Source organism: Artibeus jamaicensis, unplaced genomic scaffold, assembly GCF_021234435.1.
Source record: "Artibeus jamaicensis isolate MK-2021 breed Jamaican fruit bat unplaced genomic scaffold, CSHL_Jam_final contig_588, whole genome shotgun sequence".
In the NCBI taxonomy this organism is placed as follows: Eukaryota; Metazoa; Chordata; class Mammalia; order Chiroptera; family Phyllostomidae; genus Artibeus; species Artibeus jamaicensis.
In genome coordinates this window covers 3,342,046-3,365,907 of record NW_026521895.1, presented here as the reverse complement: position 1 = coordinate 3,365,907, position 23,862 = coordinate 3,342,046, and the positions used below count along the sequence as shown (strand labels likewise).

General features: G+C 36.3%; 1 protein-coding gene across 1 annotated transcript in view; it reads left to right on the top strand.

The window, feature by feature from the left end:
- Positions 1-23,862, top strand: part of G2E3 (G2/M-phase specific E3 ubiquitin protein ligase) — a 69,799-nt gene that overhangs the window by 11,248 nt on the left and 34,689 nt on the right. The window contains exons 2-3 of the mRNA XM_037161623.2: positions 18,330-18,370; positions 23,606-23,703. Coding sequence (XP_037017518.1) covers positions 18,334-18,370; positions 23,606-23,703 — 135 coding nt within the window. The 5' untranslated portion in view covers positions 18,330-18,333. The remainder of the gene's footprint in view (positions 1-18,329; positions 18,371-23,605; positions 23,704-23,862) is intronic.

Here is a 23,862-nt window from a genome sequence, read left to right as displayed (position 1 = left end):
TTTTATAAAAGGTGAAAACTAGATAAGACTTTTGTTAGACAGGGGCAGGATTGTGTGATTAATTCAGAATACAGAGCTCTTGTGGGAGGTCAGATTATGAGATATAGTGAGAGTAAAGGATAGAAAATAGGCATAGTATGTGAGAGAATAGAGTTAACCACAACAGTAATAAAGCTCCAGAAGATAGTGAAATGGACTAAGATCAGGGAGGGGTGCTGTGTAGTATTTACAATTATATGGAACAATTATTTACAATAATACCGAAACAATGATAATATAACAAAAAATAGATGATCTGAATAACAAAAACAGGAAGTACACGACCAAGACTAGTATATATGTACATGAGTGAAGTTGAAGAAGGAAAGTTAAAATACAGTATGAAAGAGAGAACAAGGAAAACCAGTCAATGCAATGCAATTAAACAAAGGAAACTAAACAGAGAGAAGAGAAATAAAAAAATACTAATAAAATAAAAGACGTAAAACAATGAGAAAATAATAATGATACAAATAAACATTAACATGCAAGTTCTCTGGAATAGCAAAGTAAAATTTGCCTCAGTTGTTGGGGTTAGCCCTGTGTTCCCTCTTTGGGTCTGTCTCTGGACCTTTCACAGTTCTATGTTTTACCGTCTCACTTGAGGGGAAAAAAAGCCTCCTGCTGACTTTAAACCCTCCAGGCAAGTTCTGCTGGTCTTCCTGGGTGCTGCAGGCTGAGGGCGGTTGGGCTTTGCTTTTTTCCCTCCCTTTGGTTTTGGGAGGATGGGGCCAGGTCTGGGCCACAACCTTCCCTGTTTGCCCAGCCTCCAGCCTAAGTCCTCCTTGCACTGCAGAGCCCCAAGTGTCCATCTGCACCAGGGTGACACTTTTAATCCACCAGTTGTGTGGTCCGTGAAGTGCACTAATTAGAGGTAACTCACATACAGCCTTCTCCCCCTTTGCTGGTCTAGGTGCTATGCACCCTCACAGTCTCTTTGGGGTAGTTCAGCTCCCCCACTGAGTTCAATGTTTCTAGGGACTGCTAATTCCCTAAGCCCTGCTGCTGTCCTCTGAACAGCCCTTGTGGGTTGTTACGTCCTCCTTCCTCTTTGCAAGCCAGCCATGGCACAAGCCAGCCGCACCACGGGGCAATCATGGCAAGAGCCACCACTGCTCGAGAGTTCCTTAAACAGCAACTGAGAGCTTTCTTTTCTTTTCTTTTCTTTTCTTTTCTTTTCTTTTCTCTTCTCTTCTCTTCTCTTCTCTTCTCTTCTCTTCTCTTCTCTTCTCTTCTCTTCTCTTCTCTTCTCTTTTCTTTCTCTTCTTTCTTTTCTTTCTTTCTTCCATTCAAGTAAAATCCTCTTCTTTAAGCCTGCCGTTCTTAACAATCTCCCAGCTTTTCATCCAGCTCAACTTTCTAACCAGAAGAGGCTATCTGGGTCAGGGTCAGACATGGCCCAGCTCTTCTCTCTTTTCCATGTGTTACCTGGCTCCCTAGTTTCTCTGGTAATAGCCTAGCCGGCATCCACAGTCCCAGTGGGTGAACACTCCCTGTGTGTATCTCCCACTTCATCTTTATTCCCCTCAGCCACTTAGGCATCCAGGTCTCTCCTGGTGCCTGCCGCTCTGCCCTCTCAGTTTGGTAGGGGAGGGAACTGCTGATCTTACTTTCCTCCAGGGATCCTGTGGCAGGTGCCAGGCCAGGTGCCCCAGCAGCCTTGGTCCCCCTACAGGTCACAGGGACCTTCCCAACGCAATCTCCTTACTGCCTGTTTTTCAATGTCCTCTATAGTTTTGGCCTCTAAACTTCATTTGAGCTGGGATTCTGTTAGCTGTTCGCTCTGTTCCTCAGAAAATCAGCTAGGTGATTCAACCTATGCTCAGGGGGAATTGGGCTCTGCTCCCACCTACCTCGCCACTATCTTTGAAACTACTTAGCATGTTTTTGAGGTTCATCTATGTTGTGGCATATATCAGTACTTCATTCATTTTCATAGCTGAGTAATATTCCATTGTGTGTATATACCGCATTTTATGAACTTATTAGTTGATGGATGAATGAGTTGCTTCTGGGTTTTTTTGTTTGTTTGCTTGTTTGTTTGTTTGTTTTTAGAGAGAAAGGGAAGGAGAGAAGGAGAGAAACATCAATGTATGGTTGCCTCTCGTGAGTCCCCTGCTGGGAACTGGCCTGCAACCCAGGCATGTGCCCTGACTGGGAATCGAACCGCGATTGCATGGTTCGCAGGCCCGCGCTCAATCCACTGAGCTACACCAGCCAGGGCTGGTTTTTGTTTTTGTTTTTGTTTTTAGCTATTGTGAATAGGTCTGTTATGAACATCTGTGTACAAGTTTGTTTGAACACCTGTCTTAATTCTTTTGGCTAAGTATTTAGTGTAATTGCTGGGTGGTATAGTAATTCTGTGTTGAATGTCTTCAGCAATTGCCAAGCTGTTTTCCACAGTAGCTGCACCATTTTATATTTCTGTTAACAATGTATGAGGGCTCCAGTTTTCTATATCTTTGTCAACACTTGTTATTTCCCTTTTTAAACAAAATTTATAGTCATAGTGGGTATCAAGTGGTACTCATTGTGGTTTTCATTTGTATGTCCTTAATGACTAATAACATCGAGCAATTTTTGGTGTGTGCTCTTTGACCATTTAAATTTTTTTTTGGAGAAATGTCTAGACAGGCCCTTGTCTGTTTCTAAATTAGGGTTTTTGTTTTTGAGATGTAAGAATTTCTTATATATTCTGAATCCTAGATCCTTATCAGGTATATGATTTCCTAATATTTTTTCCCATATTTGTGGATTATATTTTCACTCCCTTGATTTATAGATCAATTTATTTGTTTTTCTTTCTGTTTCTTTTGATTATGATTTGGGTGTCATATACAGGGTCTGGCACAAATGGCTCCCCTTTTTTATTACAAAATCATAAACATGTAATTCTATAACATCATAATATTACATTCAAGCATACCATATGACATTTTTGATGAAATGTTCAAATTAAAGCTATAAATTAGTACACCCACATTATTACCCTACCAGCCACACTCAAGCATTACTTCTGCTGGATCCTGTATAAGAAACCATTGCTATGCCCAGGGTCATGAAGATTCACATAACCCTATGTTTTCCTCTAAATTTTTTTATAGTTTTGGCTCTTACTATGTTTTTACCCATTTTGAGCTAATTTTTGTATATAGAACAAGGTAAGGGTCCTACTTTATTCCTTTGCATTTGGCTACCTGGTTGTCCCAGCACCATTTGTTGGAGACTATTATTTCCCCATTCAGTGATCTTGGCACCCTGGTAAAAAATTAATTGATCATAGAAGTATGGGTTTATTTTTTAACTCTTCTTTTCTATTGATCTATATGTTTATATCTATGTCACTTCTGCCATATTTTGATTACTATAGTTTTGTAGTAAGTTTTCAGATTGGAAAGCATGAGTACTTTAACTTTTTCTATTTTGTATTGTTTTGGATAATTTAGCATCCTTTGCAATTCCTTATAACCTAACTTCAGGGTTAGGTTTTCCATTTCTACAAAAAATGGGCATTGGATTTTGATAGGCATTGTATCAGATCTGTAGACTGCTTTGGGGACTATTGCCCTCTTAACAGTATTAAGTATTTCAAGTATGAATTTCAAGAGTATCTTTCCATATTTTGGGGGTTTTTTTAGTTTGTTCTAGCAATGTTCAGTGGTTTTCATTGGACAACTCTTCCACTCTTTGGTTGTATTTTGTCCCTAAATAGTTTGTTCTTTTTCATGCTATTATGAATGGAATTGATTTCTTAGTATCTCTATGAATTGTTCTTTGACATTGTATAAAAATCTAATGGTTTTTGTGTGTTGATCCTGCCATATTGCTGAATTTTTTAGATCTAACAGTTTTTAAATTAAATTTATTGGATTGACATTGGTTAATAACATTATATGTTTCAAGTATGAATTTTTATAATACATCATCTGTGTACTGCATTGCGCTCATCACTCAAAGTCTAGTCTCTCTGTCACCATATATTTGACCCCCTTTACTCTTTTCATCCTCCCCTTCACTACCCCTCTGGTAACTACCCTTCTGTTGTCTGTATCTATGAGTTTGTTTGTACCCTTGCTTTTTGTTTTACATAGCATATAGCAGTGAAATCATATGGTTCTTGTCCTTTTCTTTCTGACTTATTTTGCTTAGCATGATACTCTCAAGATCCATCCATGTTTTCACAAATGGCAGTATTTCATCCTTTTTCTTTCTTCTTTTAATCCTCACCTGAGGACATTTTTTTCATAGCTTTTTGGAGAGAGAAGAAGGGATGGAGGCAGAGAGAGAGAAACATTGATCAGTTGCCTTCTTGTACATGCTTTGACTGGGGATTGAACATGCCAACCCAAGTTTGTGCCCTGAGTAGGAGTTGAACCCACGACCTTTCAGTTTTTGGTATGTCGCTCCAACCAACTGAGCCACACCAGCCAGGGCTTTTATCCTTTCTTATGGCTGAGTAGTATCTATTGTATATATGTATTGCCATCTCTTCTTGATCCATTCATCCCTCCAACAACACTTAGGTTGTTTCCATGTCTTGGCCACTGTAGATAATGCTGCAGTGAACATAGGAATACATATATTTATGAATAAGCATTTTCAAAATTTTCAGGTAGATACCCAGAAGAGGGGTTGCTTGGTCATATGGTAGCTCTGTTCCTAATTTTTTGAAGAACCTCCATATTATTTTCCATACTGGTGTACAAATTTACATTTCTTCCAGTAGTGTACAAGAGTTTCTTTTTTCTCCATGTCCTCGCTAACATTTATTATTTCTTATTTTCTTGATAATAGCCATTCCTACAGGTATGAGATGGTATCTCATTATGGTTTTGATTTGCACTTCTCTTAAAACTAGTAAAGTTGAGCATAATTTCACATATTCGTTGGCCATTTGTCTTCTTGGGGAAAGTGCTCACGTCTTCTGCTGGTATTTTAATTGGAGTGTTTTTTACGTGTTGTTGAGTTATGTGAGTTGTTTATACTATATTTTGGATATCCCCTTCTTGGAGGTACTGTTTGCAAATTCTTCTCCCATTTGGTTGGTTGCTGTTTTGTTTCGTTGATGGTTTCTTTTGCTGTGCAGAAACTTTTTAGTTCAAATGGGCACATTTATTTTGGCTTTTACTTTCCTTGCCTTTGGGGTCAAATTCATAAAATCCTCTGGAACCAAGGTACATAAGTTTAGTAAAGGTGTTTTCTTCTATATATGTAATTGTTTCAGGTCTTATATTTAGATCTTTGATCCATTTTGAGTTAATTTTCATGTATGGTGTCAAATAACAGTCTAGATTCATACTATTGCATGTGGCTTTCCAATTTTTCCAGCACCATTAATTGTAGAGGCTTTCTTTTTTCCATTGTATATTTTTGTCTCATTTGTTAAAAATTATTTACCCATATACATGTGACTTCATTTCTAGGTTCTCAATTACGTTCCATTGTTCCGTGTCTATTTTTGACCAATATTGTATTATTTAGATTATTGTAGCTTTGGAGTATAATTTGAAGTCGGAGTGTGATATCCCTAGATTTTTCCCCCCTCAGGATTGCTTTAGCTATTCAGAGTCTTTGTAGTTCCACACAAATTTGATGATTTTGGGGGGTCTATTTCTTTGAACAATGCCTCTGGGATTGTGCCTTTGGGGATTGCATTAAACCTCTATATTGCTTAAGGTAATGTGGCTATTTTAATTATATTGATCCTTCCAATCCATAAACACAGAATATCTTTCCATTTCTTTATGTCTTCAATTTATTTCAACAATGTCTTGTAGTTTTCAGTGTATACCATGTTTACATTCTCTGTTAAATTTATTCCTAGGTATTCTTTTTGTTGTAATTGCAAGTGGAATTGTTTTTCTTCATTTCTTCCTCTCCTATTGCACGGTCAGTGCATAGGAATGCAATGAATTTTCTGCATTGATTGTCTTCAACTGTATGTTATTGTTTCTAATAGTTTTTTAGTGGAGTCTTTACGGTTTTCTATATATAGAATCATGTCATCTGTAGAAAGTGACAGTTTTACTTCTTAATTCTCAATATGGATGCCTTTTCTTTCTTTTGCCTGATTACTCTACTCTAGCCAGGATTTCCAATACTGTATTAAATAACAGTGGTGAGGGTGGGCATTGTTGTCATGTTCCTAATCTTAAAGGAAAAGCTTTCAGTTTTTCACCACTGAGTCTTATTAGCTGAAGGTGTGTCAAAATAGGCCTTTATTATGTTGAGTTACTTTCCTTCTGTACCCATTTTATTGTGTTTTCATCATAAATGCATGTTTTATCTTGTCAGATGATTTTTTTGGATCTCTTGATTAAGTCATAGGATTTTTATCCTTTATTTTGTTAATCTGGTGTATTACATCGATCCATTTGTTCTATGTTGACCCATTTTTGTGTCTTTTTAATGTGTTGTTGTATTCAATTTATTAGTATTTTATTTAGGCTTTTTGCATCTATATGCATCACTTATTGATATGTAATTTTGTGTGTGTGTTTCCTTGCCCGGTTTTGGTCCAGGGTAGTATTGGCCTCACAGAATGAATTAGGAAGCATTGCCACTGCCTTAAGTTTTGGGAAGAGTTTGAGAAAGTTGGGTATTAAATCTTCTTTGAATGTTTGGTAGAATTCACTAATGAAGCCACCTGGATTTTTACTTGTAGGAGTTTTTTGATGACTCTTTCAATTTCCTCACTGTTGATCAGTATATCCCTTACTCTTGGTCAGTATATCTGATCAACAGTAAATCTCTTCCAATTCTTCATGAATAAGCCTATGAAGATTATAAATTTAAGAACCTGTCCTTTCCCCTCCTTCTTTGAGTTTATTGGGGTGACACTGGTTAACAAAATTATACAGGTTTCAGGTGCACAATACAACATGTCATCTGTACACTGTATTGTGTGTTTACCACACCAAGTCAAGTTTCTGTCCATTACTATTTATCCTCCCATACCCTCTCCACTTCCCTTGATAGTCACCCCTACTGCCACCCAGCAGTCACCACACTGTTGTCGGTGTCCATGAGTGTTCTCTCCCTTTTTTTTTTTTGTTTAATCCCTCCACCCCTACCCCCAATAGCTGTCAGCCTACTCTCTGTCACTATATTGCTTGTTAGTTCAGTTTGTTCAGTAAATTCCACATGTGAATGAAATCATATGGTGCTAGTATTTCTCTGACTGACTTCAATTAGCATAATACTCTCCAGGTCCATCTATGCTGTTGCAAAAGGTCCATTTCTGCTAGGTTACTGAATTTGGCATATAGTCTGTCATAGTATTCTTATATAGTCATTTGTATTTCTTTGGTGTTGTAACTTCTTTTTTGTTTCTGATTTTGAGTTTTTTCTCTCTTTTCCTTAATGAGTCTAGCCAGAGGTTTGTCAGTTTTCTTGTTTTTCTCCCCCAAGAATTAGCTCTTTGTTGCATTTTTCTGTTTTTGTGTTCTGTCTTTTGTTTAATTCTGCTGTAATTTTTATTTCCTTACTTCTACTGACTTGGCCTCATTTTTGTTTCCTATTTCTTTAAGATGAAAAGTTAAGTTGTTTATTTGAGATTTTTCTTATCTCTTGAGTTAGGCCTTTAATGCTGTAAACTTCCCTTTTATTACCACTTTTGCTGCATCCCCCCAATTTTTTTACATTGTGTTGTCATTGTCATTTATCTTTATGTATCTTTTTGTCTCTTTTATTTCTTCTTTGACTTGAATTGTTGTTTGGTGGCATGTTGTTTAACCTCCATATATTTATGATTTCTACAGGTTTCTTTTTGTATATGATTTCCAGTTTCAAAGCATTGTGGTCAGGGAATATGATTTCAATCTTCTTAAATTTGTAGAGGCTTGTTTTGTGCCCCAACATATGGTCTATATTTGAATGTTCTGTGAGAACTGGAGAAGAAAGTATATTCTGATGTTCTGGAATAAAAAACTCTAAATATCGATTATGTCCATTCATTCTACTCTGTAATATAAGACCAATATGTCCTTACTGATTTTGTGTTTGGACAATCTAAGCATTGCTGTGTAAGGTATTTAGATCCCTTAGTATAGTATTTTTGTCATTTTCTTCCTGTAGTTCTGTTAGTACTTGCTTTATATATTTTTGTGCTCCCAGGTTGGGTGCATATACAGGGGTGTGCAAAAGTAGGTTTACAGTGGTGAGTACATGAAACACAGAATATATTCTTGTATTATGTACTTACTTTATTCCATTGGCCAGAAAGTTTGTTTGTTTCCATAATATGGCTCTAGTAGTGCTTAGTTGTCTTTATCTTCATTTGAAACAATTTTGTTAGGTTATGTTGTGGCAGGTGTCATATTAGTGTACATTTTTTACAAATTTACCAGCCCTGGCTGGTGTGGCTCTGTGGATTGAGCACCAGCCTGTGAACCAAAAGGTTACCGGTTTGATTCCCAGTCAGGGCCCATGCCTGTGTTGCAGGCCAAGTTTCCAGTAGGGGGCACGTGAGAGGCAACCACACATTGATGTTTCTCTCCCTCTATTTCTCCCTTCCCCTCTGTCTAAAAAGAGATAAATAAAATCTTTTAAAAGATAAAAAATGTATCAAAATCAGTGAATTTTTGTGTAGCCGTTTTAATATGAAGATTGAAGAAAATACAACATTTTCAGCATATTGTGCTTTATTATTTCAAGAAAGATAAAAATGCACCTGAAACACACAAATAAGATTTGCACAGTGTATGGAGAAGGTTCTGTGACTGATCAGACATGTCAAAAGTGGTTTGCGAAGCTGTGTGCTAGAGCTTTCTCACTGGACAGTGCTCCGCTGTCAGGTAAAAGACCAATTGAAGTTGATAGCAATCAAATCAAGACATTAATTGATCAACAGTCAACACTCTATCATATGGGAGATAGCCAACATACTCAAAATATCCAAATCAATAATGTTTTTGAAGATGAAAAATCTGTCTTTTATTTTACAGGAAAAAACCAAGTGGATTTTTTGGCCAACCCAGTTTCCTTTATATATTACCATCTTCTTTTCCTTGGCTGCCTTGAGAATTCTTTGTCGTTAATTTTTGCCAGTTTTAATAAAATGTTCCTTGGAGGAGGTTTTTTTGGGTTGAAACAATTAAGTGTTCTGTTAGCTTCTTAAAGATCCTGTTTTTTCCATAGGTTTGGGAAGTTCTTATTATATGTTTAAATGAGCTCTCTGTGCCCTTCTCCTTCTGATGTACCCATTATTCTAATACTGCTCTTTCTTATGGAGTCATTTCTCATACGGTTCTTTCTTTTTTTTTTACTCTCAATTCTTTCTTTTATCTGAGTCATTTCTAGATTTTTATCTTCTTTATCACTAATTCTTTCTTCTACCTGGTCTGCTCTATTTTCTAAGCTTAATAGTTCATTTATCTCATTTACTTAGAATTCTTCAGCTCCAGATTTTGTTTTATGTATTTTTTTTTTTTTTTTTAGTTTCAAAGTCTTTGGTGAAATACTCCTTTTCCTCATTGATTTCTTTTCCAGAGCTTATTAAGTTGATTTTTCGAGTTTTATTCTATCTCACTGAGTTTTTTCAGAACTGCAATCTTGAATACTCTCCAATTCGAATCACAGTTTCTCATGTCTTTAAGTTTATTTTCTGGAGTTTTTTTCTTTTCTGTCTGAACTCCCTTCTTCCTTTGGTTATTAATTGTGATTGATGGATTAATTTCTGTTCAGGCATTTGTAGGAATGAAATACATATTTTTAAAAGTATTTGACTCTTCAGTATTTAGAGCAGGTTGATAACTAGAGGTCTTTTTTTATTGTTGTTTTCCAGTAGGTGGTGCTGAAGTGCAAATTTTTATTTTCTCTTATTTGTACCACTGGGGTTTCCATGATCTCTGGGGGGCAGTCACCTCTGCAGTAGAAATGCCCCATATTTCTCAAGGAGGTGGGCTCCTCTGTTGTGACCTGCTTGCCTCAGTGTCAAAGCACCACCTCCGTGGTGGAAGTGGTGAGCTATGAGTCTCCTGACTTGAGTCTTCCCTTCGCTGCGTTCCTGTAACTAGAAGCACCCACAGAGCTGTTCTGACTTGACCCACCTGCCAATACCATGCTCAACCTGGATGGGTTGGGGAGGTGTCCGTGGTGGGGGCAGGTTTTCACATCTGTAGCTTTTTTATTTTTAGTGTGTTTAACTGCAAGAGGACAGACCACTTAGGCTGGAAAGTTTTTTCCGCCTTTTCACGATCTTCTAAGTGAGGATTTTACTACTGGAAGTGGGCCACAGGAAGATAGGGTGGGCATTCCCCATGACTACAGATTTCCTCTCTCCAGTGATAGCAGGTTGTAGAATGCTGCTACCCTTTGCTCTTCTTCTCTGCCCCTGACCCTGGGCTCAGCCTCAATGTGTGCCATGTTGCTGACATCTCAGAAGCTCTAACAGGTTTTTTTTTTAATTGCAAATTCATTAGTCTGTGTTACACAAACTATCATGTGTTCTGCAAATAGAACTATTCTTGCTTTCAATTTGGATGCCTTTTATTTCTTAATTGTGCTAGCTAGAACTTTTGGTACAATGTTGAATTCAAGTGGTGAGAGTGGATGTTGTTGTTTTGCTCCAGATTTTATATGGAAAACTTTGAGTCTTTTACCACTGAGTATGATATTAGTTGTGGGTTTTTACTGATGATCTTTATCGTGCTGAAGCAATTACCTTCTCTTCCTAGATTGTTGAGTGTGGGGACCGCCCTGCCTGGTTTCAGGAACTGTAAACTGTCTCCCATGTCTAAGGCTGTGAGCGACCTCTGGAATGTGAGCCACTGAGGAGGCAAGGCTTGTCTCTGGCAGCAGATGCTGCCCCTGCTTCATCTCCTGCCCCCAAAGTATGGTCGGATGGTCATACTTCCCAAAGTATGGTGTGGCTTGACACAGTAAATATTATCTGGCAATTCTGTGGTTCAAAATTTGGGAGCAGCCTAGTATTGTGATTCTGGCTTATGGTTTTTTGGGAAGTTGCTCTCAGATGTCAGCCCATTTGCAATCTTGAAGGCTAGGTTGGGGCTGAAGGATTAATTCTAAAACCTTTCTCACAGGACTGTGGGTGTTTATATCAGTTCTTTGCCAACTAACCTTTTAGAGAGCATCTGATAAGTCCTTATTACATGGTAAATAGCTTCTTCCAGTGCAAGTGACCCAAGGGAATGTCACGATGCCTTTTATGAGTTATACATTGTCATTTCTGCCAGGCCTTTTGGTGGAAACAAGTTGATGAGCACAACCACAAACAAGGAAAGGGAAATCAGGCTTCATCTGTTGAAGGGAGGAGATTCAAACTTTGAATATCACTAACTGACGAAGTGGAAGTAAGCAGCAGAAGAGACTCAGGATATAACAATGCAGCTCCAGCTGCCCACTGTTTCAGAAGCAGTCACTTCAGAGGCAGGTGCCTAATGCAAAGGAAAGTGGTTTTATTCAGGTGCTTGCAACCTGGAAGACGGGGCACTCTCATCTCAAAGCTCATCTTAGCATCTTAGGCATCCCAGCTAGTTTATATAGGGGAACTGTGTGAGGAGGGGAGCTAAGGAATTTTTTGGCGATCAGTAGTTTCTCAACTCTGCCCCTGGGTGGTTTCAGTATTATCCCCTGTGTGCATCATCATGTACTTTGATTGCTCCATCCACAGTTTCACCACTCTTATCTGGGAATAGGATGTGCAGGCAGCGTTTCTGCTGGTTCTGATATGAGTCACTGATGCTCACCCAATTTCTTGTGGTCCAGGTTATTCCTGGGTTAAGCAGGAGCTGCAACTGCTGATGTCTATAAAGTACTCAGAAACATTTAATACATGAATCATCTTTGAGTTTGTTAGCACAGGCTATTATTCTATAATTAACACCTGATTGGTATATTATGTTTACTTCAATCACTGTTACAAGAATACCTCTGGAACAGTGTCTTTCTAGATTGCTTCATTAAATTGTTCATGATTTTTTCAGGGGGAAAACAGTGATATTATTTCAAATGCCAAATCTGTTGTTAATTCTTGGGCAGTTATTGAGATATATACTTAAATAACATTGTTTTCCTTGTACTATTTCGGGCATCTTAAAATTCATGTACTGGAAGGAAAACAGATGATACAAATCCAACAAAAATATGTGAATAGTCCTTTTTTGGATGTAGTTTTGTTTTGGAGATGGTTGTTTAAAATAAAATTGTAATCAATTGGGATTTAGAAACGGATTTTATTTCAGGCACCAGGGATTAGAAAGAAAGCTAAAAAGAACTAGTCAAAAGTATGAATTATATGATGTCTTTAGAACTTTTTTTTTACTTTTATTTAGTTATTTTTCGAGTACAGTTTTTTGTCTATTTCTCCCATCCCAGCCCCCCCCCCCCCCGTGCTCCCCACCTCCCTCCCATTTCCACCCCTGAGAACTTCTAATTTGAGATTAACTCATTGTGCATGGAGAGACATTGCAGACCAGAAGAACCACAGGGCTTCCCACCAAAGAGTAAAACAGATTTCTTACAGGATTTTGGTAAATCCAATTTGGTGTCATTTAGGTGAAATTTAAATGAAGTAGCATTTGTATAGGATAAAGGCAAAGCCAGGGCTCTGTGTAAAGGGGTCAGTTATTAGGTCTTGACTACAAAGTGGACCTGTAGTGTTGTTTCCTTGAAAACTACAAAATTAAGAGAGACAAAGAATATTGGGTTTAGAAAACTCTAATTTGTAGCTCTGGTATCTCTGCTGGAAATTTGCTTGCTTATATCCTTCAAGCAAAACTAGGATATTTCAGAAATTTTCCTTTTATTGCTTTTCAGTCATTTGCCCACCTGAGAGACAAGCATTGTTTTGATGTTTTTCCACGATGGGTTGGTTTTGTCTGTCTTAGAACTTTATGTGAGTGGAATAACCTGGATCTGAATAGTAGTATGTTGCTTCTTTCACTCAGCATATCTGGGAGAGTCAACTCGTTGTTGCATCTTGCAGCACTTTTTATATTTCACTGCTAAGTAGTATTGCATTTTATCAATATACTGCAATTTATATCTATTTTCTTGTTGATGATTTTATGGGTTTCCAGTTTTGGAATGTAGTGAAGAAGGCTGCTAATGAATATTCTTGTATAAAGTTTCCTGTCTACACATGTTTTTATTTTTCTTGGATAAATACCTGGTTGTGAAGCAAGGGTTAGGTGCATGGGTGTATATTTAACTTTTAAGAAACTTCCAAAATTTTCAAAATAATTGTTCCATTTTATAGTCCCATCAACAATTTATTGGCGTTCCTCAGTTACTTCATGTCCTTTCCAGTGTTTGTTGTTGGTAGTCTTTTTAATCTTAGCCATTTTTGTGGGTATCAAGTGATCTTTCATAGTATCTTTAATTTTATTATTCTGATTACCAAAGATGTTGAATATCTTTTCATGTGTTTATTGGCCATGCATGTCTTCCTACATGAAGTATCTGTTCATATCTTTTGACCATCTCTTGATTAGATTATTTTATATTATTGAGTTGTAGGAGTTCTTTGTTTTTCGAGTACAAGTCTTTGTCAGACATCTTTCTCCGATATTTTCTCTGAGTCTATGGCATGCATGTTCACTTTCTTAATGGTAACTTTTGATGAGTAGAAGGTTTTATTTTGATGAAGTATATATGATGTGTTATTTTTCCCCAAGACTTTATTTATTTTTAGAGACAGGGGGAAGGGGGAGAAAGTGAGGGAGATAAACAGCGATGCAAGAGAGAAACATTGGTCAGTCACCTCTTCCTTGCACTTCGAATAATTACCGAACCAGCAACCCAGGCACATACCCCAACTGGGAATTGAACTGGCAACCTCTCACTTTGTGGGACAATGTCCAACCAATGGAACCACACTGATCAGGGCTGTATTACTTTTTCTTTTAAAATTTTTGTAGTTTTAATTTTTACAGTTAGGTTTATGACCCACTTGAAATTAATTTTTATGTATGGTGTGAAGTGTGGACCCAGGTTCACTTGTTTTCCATGAGACTATCCAGTTTTTCAGCAACATTTGTTGAAAAAACTTCTTTTTCCCATTGAATTGATTTTGCACCTATGTTGAAAATCAGATCACTAGAAAAGTGATGACTTATTTTTAGACTTGTGCCATTGGTGTAATAGTGTGTATTAATAACTGAAAAGCCATATACAGTGCTTATTAGATATTGGCATACATAGAAAAACCTTTTCCATTCCTGTTTAGAAAGAGCTGGAGATCATTCTTATGATTAGCTGTGGCCAGTGATATTTGGAGGCTTTCAGCATGGTCTTCTACATCCTGTTGAGCTACTTTTGTTGTGTATCATGTGAGATTGATGTTCAGGTTTTTTCTTTTATATTTATCTGTAAATATGAGAAAGCACATTTTTAGTACAGAGTTCTAAGGTTGATAATTAACAAGAATCTTCAGGTACCTTTCTGAAAGTAACATAGTTGCCTATGTAATTATAAAAATCTAGATAGGGCTTAATCACATTGTCTTCTAAGAGAGATGCCTTGGGTTCTTGCGGTGGGAAGAGGAAGAATAGCAGAAGATGTAATGATTTCTTTACTATGAAAATTTAGTTTAGAATCTTGCCTACTCATACCAATATCTGTATTATGATTGTCAATCACATTCAGCAAATACTTATTACCACGGTGCTGAGTTATATGGGGATGTTACCCTCAGGGAATTTAGCAGTATAGTTGAGGAATTAACAAAATTGAAATAAGTATAATGTGAAGTAATATGTGATTAATGTTTGCATTAATGCCATTGAGAGATTTTTAAATATCTTTATTGAAGTTACCTGTATTGTGGATCTAAATCATTATACTAAGTTGCAGTAAATCTAAAAGTAAACAATAGATGGATGCAATTCACCCACAGAGATGAGCTGTTAAGGAATTAGGAGATAGAGATATTAACTACCAAATATAAACCTGTTGTTGGGAACTGGCTAAACATTATTTATAAGTTAAAAATTTTCTGTTTACTCTAATTAAAGTACTGGTATCATGTGTATATGGAATTTTCTGTAGTAAATTCTTAGATATGAATGGGTTTATGATATGCTAAATTATTATCAGATGTTGAATTATAAAAAAGGCATTTTTATCTCCCTCTTAATGGTATTTCATCATTTTTAAGATTGATACTCTTTCACCCTTTTTAGCATGTTTAAAAAACAAGCTCTTTGGGAGGAGGCAGAAAAGGCAGCAACAGGATGTGGCCAAATTAGATTTACAGTTGTTTGTATGAAAAACAATACAATAATTAATAAATAATAATGCAAGAATACAGTGTTTCACATACAATTGTAAACCTACTTTTGCTGCACCCCCGTATATAATGACAGAGGGGTGAAAGAAGGATGTGGTGACTTAGAGTGGTGAACAGACAATGCAATATATAGATAATGTATTAAAGAATTATATATTGGGTTGGCCAAAAAGTCCATTTAGTTTTTTTCTGTAACATAAGATACATATTTTTTATTTTCACCAATAATTTTATTGATTGTATATTTTGAGTATGTTGGCTCTCTCCTGTGTGGTATAATGTTCTCAGTTAATGTCTCAATTTGATTGCTATCAACTTCAACTGGTCTACTCTACTGTGAAGCACAAGTAATTTCCAGCAGGAAGCTTCACAACCACTTCTGGCTCATTTGATCAGTCACAGCACCTTCTACATACACTCCAGAAGTCTTTGTGTTTCAGTTGAGTTTTTACCTTTCTTGAACTAGTAAAGCATAATATGCTGAAAATTTTGCTCATTTTCTTTCATCTTCAGTGTTAAAAAGGCTACACAAAAAATCACTGATTCTTACTAAGTTTTTTCTTAAATATACATTTCTATGACAGCTGTCACAAAACAATCTAACAAAACTGTTTCAAATGAAGTTAAAGATAATGAAGCACTACTAAAGCCATATTATGGAGGAAAAAAAGCACATGAACTTTTTGGCCAACATAGTACTTGAAACACATAATCTTATTAACTGATGTTACCTTAATATATTTAATAATAAAACTTAAAAAAACATATCATGATCCTCATCCAATTTTGGCGAGGCAATTGTACGAGTATGTATACACATCATAAATGTTGTCAAATGCCTGTATGGAGTATAATAAATGCCTCTAAAAAAGAAAAAAACATCCAGGAAATACTAAGGAGTATCCTTTAACACTACATAATGGTTATGGGGATGGGAAAGGTAGGCTACACCCACTTAATTTCAAAACCAGCTTCATGCAGGACACTTTTGTTGTTTTATGTATTCTTTAAATATCAATCTTGATGGCACAGATGATTTTGTAAGGAAGAGCCTGAATATATTGAAGCTTGGAGTCAGAATGATTCAAAAGACTTAGATTATGACTTTTTATGAAAACACCAAAGTGATATATGAGGAAAACAATTTTAAATTCAAACATTTTTAAAAATCAGTGTGAAATATATATTTTAAATTATAAGAAAAAGAAAGCATTGACAAAATTTGATAGTAATCTTTGTGGCCTTTTTGTCCTTCATGTGATAATACTGTTATTATTTATTATGCTCTTTTATTATTTTCATGTGAAGTGGCACAGTCATTCAGTTATAGATTAATCTGTTGTCACTTCCAAGCTCTGTGATCTCTCTGAGCATTGGTTTTGCAGCTGTAAAAGCAAATTTTAATTACGGTACCTAGTAGCATCATTATGTCTGTTCTTTTCAACTTAAATTCCAAGAGCCAACACATATGTATACCTCATAACATATATCTCATAACATTTCAAGTAGGCTGTTCATATATCCTTCAAAAAGTGAAATTTGATACTATTGCTTTTTCTCTATTTGATCTTTTAGCACTAGAGACAGAAAAATTATATCTCAGTAATAAATATTAATAATTCTATTAACTAGTGAGGAGTGAGGAGACAGGCAGATCGGTGTCTTCAGTATGTAAATGGTTGAACACTGTACTAACGTTAGAATATGATATGGCAGTCATGCTGCAATTCTATATAGAATCCCTGCAAATAAGATAGCCACAGATATACTCTGATGAATGATGGTTGTATAGACTACTCAAATATGAATGCCATTACTATTGGTTATGGTGGGTTTTTTTCCCAGTGAACAAGTCTTGGTAAAGCTATGAACAAAAATAAAATAGAAATTTCCTTGACTTTACATAGGAGTTATCGTTTGGAAATAGTCATTTTGTCTGCAAAATGGGCTTAAGTTCTAGGTTGATGTAATTGTAAATAGTTGTGTTTTATTTGTTTGTTTCATCTACTTGAATGTATAACTGGAAATTCTAAAGTCTAGACCAGAGATCTTCAGCTAGCATGCTGTGGTGCACCAGTGCGCTGAAAGAATTTTTAAAATGTGTGATACCTAACCAGTTTTAGTCAGGGGCACTAACCTCTTCCTTAAATTGTCAAATAAAAAATAAGAGCCAACACAACAATAGCTGTGTAGGATGAATGAATAAAAATTAATCCTATTTTTTTAGATCGGAAAAATATATTTTTGGGGTGTGCCACAGAATTTTAGTCATTGGTTTATGTGTACCTTTTCAACATGAGTTGAAAAGGTTGAAAATTGCTCAACTAGATAGACAACAGTTGGCAAGGACAAGGCCTTCAGGCCGAATCCAGCCCTTCCACCTTGTTTTATTCGGCCTGACACCTTGTTTCTACCTGGTGACAGCGGCGAGCTCCTGCTTAACTGTTAAGAGGTAGTTACATTCAGTCCTAAAATTACATTCGGCCCTTTGAAGGCAGCCACGAGGCTGATGTGGCCCCCAGTAAAAATGAGTTTGACACCCCTGACTAGACTCTTCTTTATTGTCTAGGTCTGTTGGGTAGGTACATTGCAGGATATCTTAAAACTCTGGCCTCTTAACACTAAATACAAGTAGTCATCTTAATCTTTTGACAACTAATAAACATTCCTTCCAATTAAAAAATTATTTGTTAATTTTAGAGAGGAAGGAAGAGAGAAACATTGATTTATTGTTCCACTTATTTATGCATTAATTGGTTGATTCTTGTATGTGCCCTGACCAGGGATGGAACCCACAACCTTGGCTCTAACCAACTAAACTACCTGCCTAGGACTCATTTCCTCCAGTTTTAACAGTGTCCACAGACATTACGACCCTTATTGGAAACTGTTGGTCTTATTGTATAAAAGTGAGGAAGTCATATACTAGAGTAAAAAATGATATGCAACATTTGAAAACATGCATTGACTAAATTTAAGATGAATAATTTGAGACTTTTAAAATTAAGATGACTGTATTATATGTTCTTATGTTTCCTAGTAAAATGAATGAAAATAAACCTGGTGACTCTCAGACTCTTGGTAAGTAACTGTATTTAAAATATTTCAAATATAATTTAAAATATTCAGATATTTTACTCTTACTTTTTCATTATAATAAAGCTCTTTAGAATTCTGCTCACTTAATAGAAATGAATCCCCAGATTCATGCTTACTTCATATATCTGTATACTAAAGTACAATGTTGTGTGTATTCATTTCAACAAAAATCTGCTATAAGAAGATAATTTACCATATTTGTATTATCTATATGTACTTATCAGGTGTAGTTTGTATCTGAGTAAAATGGTATTTTTATTTAGTAAATAATTTTTCTTACAAAAGAAAATGCTGGTGAGAATGATTTAAACAATACATGGAAGTTGAACACAAATAAGAAACATTACCTCTGAATGATCACAATAGTCTCAAATAGATACAGACCTTTGTTTGTAGTTGTTTTCATTTATATATTGAATTGAAACTATTTATTGATTTGCTACCATAGAAAATGAGAAATTTAAACTGTTACTTTATACTCTTCTGCCACTGCTTCTCCTCTAATCTACCCTTTTTAAGATTTATTTTTATTCCCTCTCAAAGTATTACACTTAAAACTCTATACTTTGCATATCACTTATAGAGATCATCTGTTGACTCTACATCATGTTAGATAAGGAAATTTGTGTTCTTAAACCTCCCTCTGCTTTCCCAGCTTTACCTACAGACTCCTATCAACTGTGCTAACAGTTCTGAAACTTAATAATTCATGGACTATCTTATGTCTTTGTCAAATGCAAATACTGCCCATTCTGTTATTTACTTAATATTTTTGCTAAGATTGACTCAGTTTTGTATGTATAAATATATGTGTGAATGTGTTTATTTCATTGTTATCATGCAGCCAGTATCATTTGCTAGTGTAGAAGGTGACCTTAAGTATAATCAAGTCAGAACAATTTTATTGAATTTTAAACATTAAGATGTAGGAAAAAGTGAAAGCACAAATAAAAACAAAAGTAATCTACTTATCAAATGAGTGCCTGAAACCTAGTCTGTCCTGCATTCATGGTCTTCATATTGGGTGAAGGGCAGAGGGGAACACATGGAAAGCCAGAGGCTCACTGTCTATAGCAGTTCAGGTTCATATTCAGGTTCATTCAAGCATACATCATGAGGACTTCTCTTCTGTAGCCTAAGCTAATTCCTTGTATTCCTCTTTCTCTTGATGCGCACTTACATAAAAGTATAGGCACTGGTGATGAAGACATTAAAGTGGGAGCTGCTGGTGTAAGATATCCAATAAACAAAGGGCAATTTGCTGGAGTTAATGTGGTCAATTATTTTATATGGGGAAGGCAGGGGAGCTGAACTCAGAAGGTTGGAGGAAAGGGCTTTCATTTATGGCTTATTTCATTAAACTTGAGTGAGGATGGTAAATAACGGGGAGTATTAAATTTTAGCTCATGGAGGTTTGTCCAGTTCTGGGACTATTTTGTGACTAGCCTGTTAACAAATATATAGCACCTTTGTAACACATAACATCTATTCTTTTTTTTTTAATATTTTATTTATTTATTTTCGAGAGAGGGGAAGGGAAGGAGAAAGAATGGGAGAGAAATATCAATGTATGGTTGCCTCTCATGCGTCCTCTGTGGGGAACTGGCCTGAATCCCAGGCATGTGCCCTGACTGCACATAACATCTATTCTTGATTAGTTAAAATAAATAAGGCAAGCTGCTGTCATAGGTAAACCCTGAAGTTTTAATAGTTTAACACAATAAAAGTTTATGTGTTCATGTTACAGTCCAGTGTGGATTAGTTAGGGGAGATGAGACAGATAGGGAGTGTCTGTTCCACGCAGTCATTTAGAGGTTCAGGCTCCTTCATCTTGTGCTGATCTTCCACCTTGAGATCCTCAGTCTTTTCTCTTCAGCTAGTGATTTTCTCATTGTTTTATTAGTATGTTATTAGAAATTTTCTGTGCACATAAACATTGCAGGATAGGAAAGGTTGATAGTTATAATACTGACATTTACTCGTTTCTGTTTTTGTGCCATACCCTTTAAATTATATTACTATATATTATCTCAATCTCATTAAGACACAGTTTGAGGTAGGTAGTGTTGTCCTCATTTTTAAGAGGAAACAGAGCCATAAAGTGTTTGTTTATGTGACCTGTCCAAGGTTACAGTGAGAGTGTAGAGCTGAGTCTTAACTCACACCTCCCTGACTCTACAATTGCCTTTTTAATATTATTATTATTATTAAGGTTTTATTCATCTCACTAATATTTATTAAAAACCTGGTACGTTCCCAGTACTGTGCATTGGAAGAAATGTAGATGGTGACCTAAAGATCTTACACATTCTTGACCTTATGGTAGTGAAAGTCATACATGCACAATAAATGAAGCAGCACTATAAGAAAATCATGGAGGAGGATTTTGCTCTTAGAGTTGCTATGAATTCAAGGAGCAGTGTGAGACATTTGGGTTAAGGTGATCTTGGGAGAATTCATCTTGAAAGTTGAAAGCCTGTGGAGGAGCCAGACAAAGAGAAGAGAGGAAAGGGAGGACACCTCATGCTTGGGCAGTGCCTGTTTCTTCCCATCACACCGTCTTCCCCCCAATTCTTCTCTGGTCCTGCTCATAGAAGCCAGAAATGTCAGTGCGCATCTGTGTGGCCCAGTAATTAAGGGCTAGTGCTAATTTACATATTGCTTATAGTTGGTTATATTTCCTGTTCTGTTTGTAGTCTACGTTGACTGGGATCTGTATTCAGAGGTAAAGAAAAGAGCTGAACATTTCTCAGAGTGCTGTTGACTTGTGTATAATATTAATCTGACTTCATAGGAAAGGAATTGATGTGGTTGAGGGACATGCTAATTGGTGAGTAAGAGAGGCAGGATTTTAAGCTGGTACAGATGGATCCTTTCAGCCTTGGGGAAATGCACCTGGGAGGCTCTGTGGATGCTCTGCTGCTCACTATATGCAGTGTCAGTTTGTGTTCCTGACATGGGCCACCTGAAGAACCTGCAGCTCTCATTAAGAGTTCTTGCTGAAAGCAATTCTCAAATTCACTGGGGACTATAAAAAAGATACTTAATCATTGTTTTAAAGGGATGTGAACAGGGATGTTGGAGGCTTATTGCTTTATATAGAGTGTGCCATCTTGCCTCAGTCTGACAAAGGAGAATGACAGCATCATCACAGTGGTTTAAGTATATGTGATGATGGAAATATAGATGTTGGGTTTTGGAGCTTCTCTGAATTGCTTGTAGTCTGGTGACCTATATGTAGCTCACTGAGAATATGAAATTCTCAATTTTTTTCCACCCATCATTGCTGATAGGTGTCTGGTATCTCATTATATTAAAAAAAAACATTGCATATACATTTGAGAAATGTAGTGTAATGATATAGTTATTAACTTTAGCTCATATTTTATCCAGTCATACATATGAAAGATTACAGGACCTCGTATGGACATAGCAAGATTTTGGTCACTCTTACTTCCAATAGTGTCACAGAACAATTTTGCTTTATTTTGAGACCTTTTCAAGTGAGGTACTTGGAAATTTGGATAAGGCTGTTATTGTCAAGACACATTGATAATAAGGCTTGGCAGCAGCACCATCTTAAGATTCACCATCTTCTTCCTTTCTTTTTTGGCCATTCGTGGGTCTCTTTTGTCTCGGTTGCTCTAGATTCCTGTGGGCACTTTCACCTTTCTTGAACACAATGCCTAGGCTTTTTATTTCCAGAATTATCTTCTCTGAACACATCTTTCGTCACATCACTGCCAAGTCAGAAGTTTTCATTAGTCAATGAAAACTCTTTGCTCCCAAAATAAATCACAAACTTCTCAGGGTAATAATTAGTATCATCCTGCATAACCACCATCCAGAACAATAAGTGGAATAGCAACAGCACCCAGAAGTTGTCCTTGTTATTGTTGCTCCTCCCCAAGACTAATTATCTGACCTTAAGTCTTTCACTCATCCTTAGGTTTATGAAATTCCTCTGTGTTATTGACTATAGTAGTAGTTCATGGCTATGAAGCATTATTTGCATACTTCCATCAGCAAACTTGGTGTGTATAAGGCTCTTCTGCATGTGGCTTGGATAGTGATGAAGTCCAATAAGGCATAAACTAGTCATAAGGAAGGTTCAGTATGGCCCTTCTGGGACCAATTTCTGTCCAGACTACCTCAGGAGCCAGAAACAATGCACAGGAGAGCATGAATGAGCAGATCGCCATACTTTAAAACAGCTCTGGTTTAGAGCTGAGCTTCTCAAACTTCTTTCTAAAATTATTACTATTATGGTAAAAAGCACATAATATAAAATTTACTATTTTATCTATTTTGAAGTGTATAATTTGGTGACATTTAGTATATTTAGTTACAACTAGTTGTACAACGAGTTCCAAAATGTTTTCATAATCATCAAAGGAAACTCTGTACCCATTAGGTAGTCACTTCTCATTTCCCCTGCCCTCAGCCACTGGGAACCACCAGTCTGCTTTTACTCTGTCACCTGCTTGCCCTCTGTTAGCCTTTGCTTCAAGCTGCTGCAGCTGGTATATTTGTCTTTAATGCTTTTGTCAGATGGTCAGACTCTAGCCCTGACCAAGTTCTGATGCAGGCAAAACAAGGGCAAGCAACTGAGCACATACCTCAGCCACCACACAGGTCAAAATGGTCACATTTCTTTGAGAACGAAGTCCATGTTACCTCCTCTTGGACAGTCCACACCAGGAACATGAACCATCATACCTAAGGCCATTGCCTAGTTGGAGATTGGCAGGGAGGCGGGGTGGGGGGGACTAGGTAGGTAAGTTAAAATGCTATGAAGCTCTCGTCAAAGCAACTTGTTTCTATAGCGACTTGTTTCTTTGTTAAGCATCCTAATTGTTGTAAGTTTTCTAGTTAGATTTCAAAGTTTCCGAAAAATTTGTTCTGATGGTTTTTCAGTTTGTTGCTTTAATAGAGTTTTAAAAACTCCTAATCCATTGTTTTCAGTGATGTTACTCTGCAAGTTGCCATTTTAACTACACGCTAATCATTAAATTCACATTATAAATTAATGAATAAAATATGAAGTCATGTTATTTTAGGTGTAAGTGTTGGAAATTTTAAGTTACTGATAACAATATAATGTGATCTGCTCACACAGAAAGAATTGAACACATCATTTGAGGAAAGAACTAATTTCATAGATTTTATTTTGAATTTAAAAAATATTTTCATAACTATTTACTTTTTCACTGTTAGTTTGTGTTTTCTGCCGAAAAAATGATGACTGTCCTAATAAGTATGGAGAAAAGAAAACTAATGAGAAATGGAATCTCACTGTGCATTACTATTGTTTGGTGAGTATAATTTATAATTAAATCTCAGAAATTTGATATTGTTTTAAAGAAGAGAATTAGACGTTGATGACTGTTATCTGATAATCATTTAACTTCCCTAGATCTCATTTTGCCTATATATAAAAATAAGATTGTCATTTGTCAGATTCTAAGATTCTG